This window comes from Melospiza georgiana, chromosome 4 (genome assembly GCF_028018845.1).
Source record: "Melospiza georgiana isolate bMelGeo1 chromosome 4, bMelGeo1.pri, whole genome shotgun sequence".
NCBI lineage: Eukaryota > Metazoa > Chordata > Aves > Passeriformes > Passerellidae > Melospiza > Melospiza georgiana.
In genome coordinates, this window is record NC_080433.1 from 10,177,917 (window position 1) to 10,187,226 (window position 9,310).

The 9,310-nt window shown below is 47.0% G+C and overlaps 1 protein-coding gene across 2 annotated transcripts; it reads left to right on the forward strand.

The window, feature by feature from the left end:
• The first annotated feature begins 251 nt into the window (after positions 1 to 251).
• On the forward strand, positions 252 to 8,237 carry LOC131082303 (aldo-keto reductase family 1 member B1-like). 2 transcript variants are annotated; one of them, XM_058022082.1, is made up of 10 exons: positions 252 to 317; positions 1,897 to 2,064; positions 2,400 to 2,516; positions 3,951 to 4,028; positions 4,650 to 4,772; positions 5,886 to 5,992; positions 6,117 to 6,198; positions 6,925 to 7,008; positions 7,736 to 7,818; positions 8,096 to 8,237. In XM_058022082.1, the coding sequence occupies exons 1-10, from the start codon at positions 252 to 254 to the stop codon at positions 8,136 to 8,138; spliced, it is 951 nt and encodes a 316-aa protein (XP_057878065.1). In that variant the 3' UTR covers positions 8,139 to 8,237. The 2 variants fall into 2 exon arrangements, with proteins under 2 accessions (XP_057878065.1, XP_057878066.1); XM_058022083.1 differs by lacking the exons at positions 252 to 317; positions 1,897 to 2,064; positions 2,400 to 2,516 and adding an exon at positions 3,048 to 3,122.
• The last annotated feature ends 1,073 nt before the right edge of the window (positions 8,238 to 9,310 follow it).

Genomic DNA, 9,310 nt, shown 5'->3' on the forward strand with positions numbered 1-9,310 from the left:
TGTTCAGATGCTGCCCAGAGCATCATCCCACCTTTGGAGGGAGCCCAGAGCCCGCCCTGCAGCTGCGGGGGCCCGGGGAGAAGAGAAGCAGCGCTGGCCTGGCCCGGCCCGGCCCGGCCCGGTGTCCCTCGGGCCGCGGGGCTGCGGCTGTCCCGGGCGGGCGGGCGGGGCCCGGGACGGGGCGGGCACGGCTCTGCCGTCCTTAAAGGCTCGGCGGGCGGTACCTCCGGGCAGCACTCCCGGCTGGAGCCATGGCCACCTCCCTGCAGCTCTGCACCGGGGCCAGGATGCCCCTCGTGGGGCTGGGCACATGGAAGGTAACGGGGACAGCGGCCGCTATCAGAGGGGCGGGTTCCGCTCCCGGTGCCATCTCCCCGGGAGGGTCCGGAGCGCTCGGGGGTGGGCAGGGAGCGGGGACGGCTCGGTGACACGGCCCCGGTGCCATCCCCAACATCCCGCCCGGGATGCTGCCGGGGATGCCCTGTCCCTCCGGTGGTCCCCGCAGGCACAGCCCCGGCTCTGCTTTCGAAGCCGCTTTCCCGGCCGTGCCCTCCGTCCCTGCCGTCCCCTCCTGCGCGGGGGAGAGGTGGCGCTTGGGTGTCCCCAGGCTGGGAGAGGCGGCGGATCCGTCCCTCCCGTAGCCGCCAGGGATGCGCGGATCCCCTCCATCCCTCCCCTGCTATCCCGGCCAGGCTCCCCGGGCCCCTCTCCCTGCCCCTTCCCGTGCCCTGCACTGGAGCCCCTCCCTGCTGCTCCCGTGCTGTGCAATCTGGGCGAGGTCCCCGGGAATCACCCGGTGGCTTTAGAAGACCATTCATGCGTTTTGAGCAAGTTCTGACAAAGAGGTTTGCACCGTTGTTACGATGGCTACAAAACCACTGATCTGTACAATGCCTAGAAACAAACATTGCTGGATTTGTGTGAACAAGATATGCCAATATTTCCTTGTGCACAGTTCTTACACGCCCTTGCAGGGTACAGAAACACACAGAATTGCACACCCCCAATTACACGTGGGATGTGCCCCAGGACAAGCTGGGCTAGAGCACAGTGTAACACTCCAAAGTGATGTGGATGACTAAGGTGTAGACCACTGCCCTCCCCATAGAGCTGAAATTCTCCCAGCTGGGCCATTTGGCTGTTTCTCTTCCTAGACACAGCACTGAGAAGTGAGGAGCATTGAGCAAGGGGCACTGCAGAGCTCCCTGGCACAAAACTGGGCTTTCCCTGATCCATCTCTGGCAGTGCTGGGAGCTCTGCTCTGCCTGGCTGTTGGCTGAGCCTGCTTGGGACTGGACTTATGGCTAAATGGCTGGAGGCTGGCTTCAAACTCTGCGTTTGTGAGATGATGAATGCTTTAAGAACGTGGCATGGAAAAACTCTACTTAATAGAAACATAAAATCAGCAAGATAGCTTCTGTTGCAGTGTTGGAAACAAAAAAGATTAATAAAAGGCAAAATAACAAACAGAGAAAAACTGAGCCAAGTGCAAGAGGTTCTTGCTCCTGGTAAAACACCTCACAAAAGCCATTAGTTCCTTTCTTCTCTTCTTTTTCTAGTAAATTGCCCAAGCGGGATTTTTTGGCTTCTGTCCAATTAGCTATCCTTAAGTTTGAGGTGAAGTCCCCTAGGTCTATGAAGTGGCTTTTTCACTTAATTGAAGAAAAAAAAACCAACTTCTGAACTTCTTTCCTTTTTGAAGGGACAAAAGATAGTGTTGTCACTTTGTCAACAAAGAGCACATTCCTATAGCAGCCTGCATCTTTAAGATGATGGGTGCTTTAAGAACATGGCATGGAAAAATTTTACTTGAATTGTGTGTTTCTTTACTTGCTAGATAACTAAGAAATGGCCTGTATGCTTTGATTTGGGATCTTCTTGACCTTCTTTTTGCAGTCTGCAGCTGGGCAGGTAAAAGCTGCAGTGATGGCTGCCATCGATGCCGGGTACCGCCACTTTGACTGTGCCTACGTGTACCAGAATGAGAGTGAGATTGGGGAAGGGATCCAGCAGAAAATCAAGGAAGGGGTTGTGAAAAGAGAAGATCTCTTCATTGTCAGCAAGGTAAGGTGACCTAGGATTCAGGGGAAAGCTTTGTGGCAATATATGCATAGGGGGAAATTCAGAGTAGTGGGGAAAGGCTGTGTGCTGTAGAGTGGAGTAATTAGGAGAATAGTTCAGGCCCATACTTGGTAAAATCTTTTTTTTTTTTTTTTTTTGTCACTGTATTTTATGGAGTGTTATTTAAGATGTGTTCCACATTCTCCATTTTCATGGGACTGTTCAAAAACCATATTAAGCAGAAATGGTCCCAGAAAGTGTGCTAGCTTTCTTTCCTTCTTCAGGAAAGAGCTTTAAGCAAGGAGGTCACAGTCTGGCTTGATTTTTTTTTTCTCTAGCTGTGGTCCACTTTTCATGAGAAGCATCTGGTGAAGGGAGCCTGCCAGAAGACTCTTGCTGACCTGAAATTGGATTACCTGGATCTCTACCTCATGCACTGGCCTCTGGGGTTCAAGGTACAGTAGCAGCAGGGCCCTGGGTTTTCTGTCCTGGGAGAGCTCCTCAGCAGAGCCAGGAGCACTTGCAGCACCACTGCTGCTCCAGAAAGAGCCTGTGCCTGCTGTGCCAGCCCTGCCCCAGAGCTGCCCACCCTGCCCTGCTGTGCCAGCCCTGCCCCAGAGCTGCCCACCCTGCCCTGCTGTGCCAGCCCTGCCCCAGAGCTGCCCACCCTGCTCTGCTGTGCCAGCCCTGCCCCAGAGCTGCCCACCCTGCCCTGCTGTGCCCTGATCTCTGCCCCAGAGCTGCCTGCACAGCGTCCTCTGCCCTCCTGATAACACAGAGGCAGAGGCAGCCCCAGCCACAAGGTCAGGCCTCTGGCTGCAAGACTGACTCATGCTGCTTAACTTGGGGCTAAATCATCCTTTCCTGCTTTGAGGGAAGGAAGGATGTACTTTGCTGCCTGACAGAAATTCTTTCCTCTGCGTGTTACAGAATCACAGAACAAGAGAATGCTTCTGTCTTCCATTTCTTTCTTTAATCACTGAGTTCTTAATATGCACAGATTGATCTGACCTTTCCTGTAGGAGCCTTAAAGTTGTTCCACAGACCTTGGATTTCAAAAGGTGAGACTTTCTGACATCCATGTCAGAAGTACATGAAATACATCTCATCCTTCATGTACTTCAAAGGATCTGATATCTCAGTCTGTGTCTAGTCTTGGCTTTTTCTTTCTGCTGCAGACAGGTTAAGACCTCCATCCTATCTGTTGCTTTTGAGCTTGTCAGCTGTTTGTCACACTTGCAAAGCTGTCATGGTTAGTTTTATGGGAACAAAGAGCTTGAATAAAAGTGTCATAATACTCTGACATGGCAAAATACTCTGACAGCTGCACACTGGATGTGAAGCAATGTGCAGATGTGGGGTTCTGTTTCTGAGTTTGTACATCTGGGGTGTTCTGATTTGCCACCAGCTTAAGATGAGGCTCCCCTCACAGGCCACCTGTGTGTTTACATAAAACCTTCTTCAGTAGATGTGGCTCAGCTTAAACCTGACTTAAATGTTCCTGGGACCTTAACAGATCCTTAAAAAAAAAAAAACTACCCCAGTTCTCTCTTAAATAGTAGAGGACTACAGGAAGCTTATTTGTTCCACTGTAAATAAGTCAATTGTTTTTCTGTATGTGTTTTAGTGAGTCACTATTTTGCTTGGTCTAGGAGATACACTTGACATTCCTAGTAGGATTGTCAAGTTTGATTATGATTCTGCATAATTCCTATTAGGAATAATTGCTGGCAAAATTTCCAGGAACAATGTAGACAAATATTAATGTTTTCTGTACTAGTAGCTAAAGCCATCATGGTCTTCAGTTGTCTTGGTATTAAGTTGATATTTAACTAATAAAAAGAGTGAGAGTGTTTAAATTTTTTTTTTATTATTTTTTTTACTGACAGGCAGGAGAGGAGCTGTTTCCTGCAGATGACAAAGGCATGGCTATACCCAGCAACACAGATTTTCTAGATACATGGGAGGTGAGTTCAGCCAGGGTGGGAAATCGTGTTTTCTGTTGCTGGCAGCCTTTTCCATGTTTTCATTGCCTTCAGCAGCCACAAAGTTCTTCTGTATTTATTGCACCATATACAATGCAGCTTTTTTAAAACATACATATTCAATCAAGTTGATAATCTTTAGTGAATCTGCAAGCCAGACTGCTTGACCATAACAGAACTGTCCTCTCCACTGTTCTTAAATTGCTCAAATACATTCTACTGAAATAAATTAGTTGTGATCATACCCACAGCCTGCACAACAGCCCTCTGGTGCTGGCTCAAGAACACATCATTGATCATCCTTATTTCCGATGTGAAAATAACTGAGAGTGAATTTCTGCCATCTCAAGAAAGGAGCCCTTGGGTTTGGGTGAGATGGAAGACATGGCACACATACACCAGAGGTCACTCTCCCCCAAGAGACAATCTTGGCAGCTCCAAACAGTTGTCTTTCCCTGCCCATGAAGGGAAATGAAGCCACACAAGGAATAATTCCTTCATGGCCTTGTGTATAATCATATACAAGGCTATAATAATATCATTAATAATTCCTTCAGGGTCTGTCTTGTACACTGGTGCTGACTGTGCTCCCCTTTCTGCCAGGCCATGGAGGAGCTGGTGGATGCTGGCCTGGTAAAAGCCATTGGAGTCTCCAACTTCAACCATGAGCAGATTGAAAGGGTCTTGAACAAGCCAGGACTGAAGCACAAGCCTGCAAATGTCCAGGTGAGCTGCAGAGTGACCGCAGGTTTTGTGGGATTATAAAGATCCAATTACAGCTTGTAATTTGCATGAGGAGATGCAAAGAGGAAGAACAAAGCAGACACAGCATAATTGTGCCCTGAGATTATTTCTGAGTACTCATAAAGATGTTGTAGATCTGTGTTCTGATAGGGAATGAAGTTGTGGTACACAGATTACACCAGAACTTCTTAAAGTAATTGTTCTGTTATTAGTAATGGCATCAATCTGTTATTAATAGAAGATAATTGTTCACACAATTATCATGTGGGTTTTGTCATGTAAGAATCCACAATTCAGTCACCCAGTTGGAAAGGGAGGTCAGTTTTAACTTCTATACAGAAGCAGCATTTACTGACACACTAGTGGCTTCCTGGTATCTACCCTGATTTATGTAAAATAAAAAAATAAAGTGTTTTTAAACACACACACACACATATATAAATCACCTAGTCTTTGTCTGCATACAGCAGCCACTGCCTCTTTGTATGTAGGAGCTGCAGAAGTTTATCCCTTCAAAGGGGCTTGGACAGACTCAGACAACTCTTACAGTTCTGAATTCAGAACTTTTTGCATATTCACTAAGAGTACTGAGTTCCCTCAGTCTCCAGAGCCTGCCAGTTCTTCCTCTGCATGTAGTTACAAAAAAAGAGCATGCTGAAAGGAAAAAAAAACACCATCTTTTTCCTACCTATGGCACATGACAAAGGGGCACCAATTCCTGAGAAAGGGAGCTCTGATGTCTAGAACAGATGGGTGGGAGAACAGAGCAGATGCAGCATGTCCTTCTCATCCCACTCCACATTATTGCTGAATATACAGGGCATTGGGGTCTTCAATATTTGCTAAGCTACTGCTTAGAAATCTGAGAAGGACCTCAGAACATGCCAAAGAACCCAGAGGTGAGCCTTATGAAATGCAGAACAAAGACCCAAACATACAAGAAATGTCACTGTAGAACTCTAGAGCTGATAACACTTTGCAAAGAGTGGCCCATGAGGACAAAGAGCAGCCTTTAAGGAGATTATTATCATTAGGGGATAATCCCTGCAGTGAGGTACAGCTGGATTCCATCAATCTCTACTCTTCTGCTGGCAGATCGAATGCAATCCATACCTTACCCAGGAGAAGCTGGTGAGCTACTGCCAGTCCAAAGGGATTGCTGTGACAGCCTACAGCCCCCTGGGCTCTCCTGACAGACCATGGTAAGGCTGCTTGGCGATTTGTGAGGGAGCTGGCATGGGTAATGCTTGCAGCACTGAGACAGTGAGTGTACTATTAGCCATTGTTCTCAAAACAGACTTTGGGTGTTATCTCTCCACTGTGTAGGGCTAAGCCAGAGGATCCTTCCCTTCTGGATGACCCCAAGATCAAAGAGATTGCAGCCAAGCACAACAAATCCACAGCCCAGGTACATGGATGCCAGATGTTCATATCCTGCCCTCTTTCAGAGCTTGGTCTGATATTCTTCCCATCAATTTATCTGACTTTCTTATTGCATTTCTCCTCCTGCAGCCTGTGAAGTCACAGCATATGTATTCAGTAATCATCTTCTGTTTATTCTTTCTGAAAGAAACAATAAAGTTTCTCCAAAAGAATAAAATGGGGCTGTAATCATTTTCTGTCAAAATGTGGATTGGGTAATCCACATTTAGCAAGGGAGAGACTTTGAATGACACAGACTGTGGCTACCCCTTCCTGTAACACAGGACAGCTAATGACAACGTAGAGGACAGGCTGGCTCTTTGTTCCCCATCACCTGTGGTAAGAGGCAGCAGCGCAGGTTCTGTTTTCTGTGTGGCAATGTACACTCCCTAAGTGTGCTCTTGAAGTGTCATCATGAAACATTTTCTTGACCCATCTTCAAGTGCTGCAATGTTTCAGTCTTCATCTCAAGTCCTCTTGCAGAGGATGAAATTTTGATGGAAGTCTGGGAGAGCAGGAAGGCTTGACTGGCCCAAACCTGGATGGGAAAGGAGCCCTTTCATGTGAGGCTCCACCACTTCCCTCTCTGCTCCCCAGGCAGAGCAACCAGGGCTGCAGGGACAGGAATGATTGGAAACAGGGATTACAGCTACTGGAACAGGCTCTGTTTCCTCCAGAGCAAGAGGAATGATTCAGTTGTCTCTTTTTGCAGGTTCTCCTTTGCTTCCAGATCCAGAGAAATGTGATTGTGATTCCCAAATCTGTCACCCCACAGCGCATTGCGGAGAACTTCCAGGTGAGGGATCAGGAGTGAGCAGGGGCTGCCCTCAGGGATGGCTTGGCTTCTCCCTGCACAGCAAGGGAAAAGATCCTTTATCATTCTTCCCTGCTCAGGCAAGAACACCAGGCTTTTTGTCTGTTTACACACTCTCCTAAGGGCTAAACTAAAGGTTACAATTGGAGAGCAGGAATCAACCAAGGCTTTTTTTAGTATGCTGATAATTCTAACAGTCACTTTATGTGGTGTCTTGTATATGTGTCTTATGTCTATGTACATAAGCCACAAAAGGCTTATGTAGAGCAAGCAGTGTTAAGAAAACAGCTGTGGTGTTCACAACCCATGCTGCTCTATTGTTAATTCAATGGTCTTTGGCTGCAGCTGGTCACTGGGATTTCAAAAAGCCCAGACAGATTAAGTGAAATATGGCAATCTTGTAGATGTGCCTGTGGAACAGGACAGAAAGATGCATCTCTCACAAGTGGCAGGTGCAAGAGCCTGCCAAGTGCCCTGCAGCAGCTGGCATGTGTAACTTTCAACTTTGGATGAATTTTTCTATTCCCTCTACCAATGCATTCTTGGTGATACAGAGATGCCTTTCTCATGAAGCAGTCAACTCTTCTAACCAGCTACCCTCCCTTGCAGACTTGCTCTTTAATTTTGTGGATTTTGCTTACAGCCTCTGTGAGCTTACCACCTCTCTGGTTTGCTCAAAGAGGTGATTCCCAGCTGTTTCTCTTTTCAGGTGTTTGACTTCAAACTGACCAAAGAGGAGATGGCAACTATTTTCAGCTTTAACAGAAACTGGAGAGTCTATACAATGAGCATGTAAGTGGTAGCATTCAGTATTCTTCTCCAAACCTCTATGCTAAGAATACTATATACACAGAGATTTTATATCTAAATACTGCCTAGAATGCAAAGAGCCTGAATGATGAAGTAATTGGGATGTTCCAAGTGCACAAAAAAGACATGGTATAGAGGAAAACAATTCTGGACTGAATCCAGCCTTCAATTTCAGAGTTCAGATCCCACCTTAGTGGCTTCTTTAAGCAAAACAAGAAAGGAAAATCATGACTAAAATGAAGTCTTCTATTCCCTGCAGGGGCAAAACTCACAAGGACTACCCATTCAATGCAGAATACTGAAGATGCTCAAATCCTGCCCTCCTTCAGAGCTTGGTCTGATATCCTTCCTATCAATTTATCTGACTTTCTAATTGCATTTCTCCTCCTGCAGCCAGTGAAGTCACAGCATATGTATTCAGTGATCATCTTTTGTTTATTCTTTCTGAAAGAAACAATAAAGTTTCTCCAAAAGAATAAAATGGGGGCTGTAATCATTTTCTGTCAAAATGTGAATTGAGTAATCCACATTTGGCGAGGGAGAGACTTTGATCTACACATTGACATTTTTAATTTCTCTTGCTTCAACACAACAGGCTGAGGAGGATAGTTGGCAGTTATGGGAGAAAAATCTGAGCAATGTGAACTAAAGGCCAGGAGCTTTATTACTCCAGAAGTAACTGAGAAAGGAGATTTTCCTACTTAGGAAAAACCTTCCCTTAGGGGAAAAAAAAAGCCAAAAAAACCCCACAACTTCATAAGCAGAAAACAGACAGGTGTGTGGTTGGCAGTATTCTCAGCCAGGTTTCCTCCTGAGCATGTGGATTTTCCCTGGGACAGGGACATTCCCCTTCCCCTGCGGGCAGCAGAGGGCGGCCATCCCTCAGCCACCCGCGCTGTCCCCTCCCCGCAGTGCAGGGACTGATGTCCCTGTGTCACACAGCGCGGGGAGCTCGGCCCCCAGAGTGCCAGCATCCCCTCTGGCCCTGCCAGCCTCGGGGCCAAGCTCCCCCTCCAGCTCCATCCTCCTCTCCTTCAGCCCGGCCACTGCCCGTGGTGACAGCCCCAGGTGACATCGGGAGCGATTTGCTTTTGGGGCCGTGGCACCTTTCCATCCCAGCGCCTGGGCAGGTGGCCAAACACAATCGTGAAGTTGCACACAGTTTCAAGGCAAAAGATCAAAAACTTTGCTGAGGAAAATGAGCACCTTGTAGACTTCTTTCCAAAATTTCCACTTTCAATTCATGAGAATGTAATCCAAGAACGTTTGTTTTGCAGCTTCCTGAAGGAAGCAACACATAAAACCTTCTGTAATCCCCAGACTGAGGTGAGACTTAGCTCTGCAGAAATCAAATACACATTTTTATTGAACAATAAAGGTACAATGTTACTATGATACACAAGTCTTTTTAGAGAATACCTTCTCCAGCACAGGTTACCTAGTGCCCATATGGTCCCCAGTGGTTTCCTTGTTC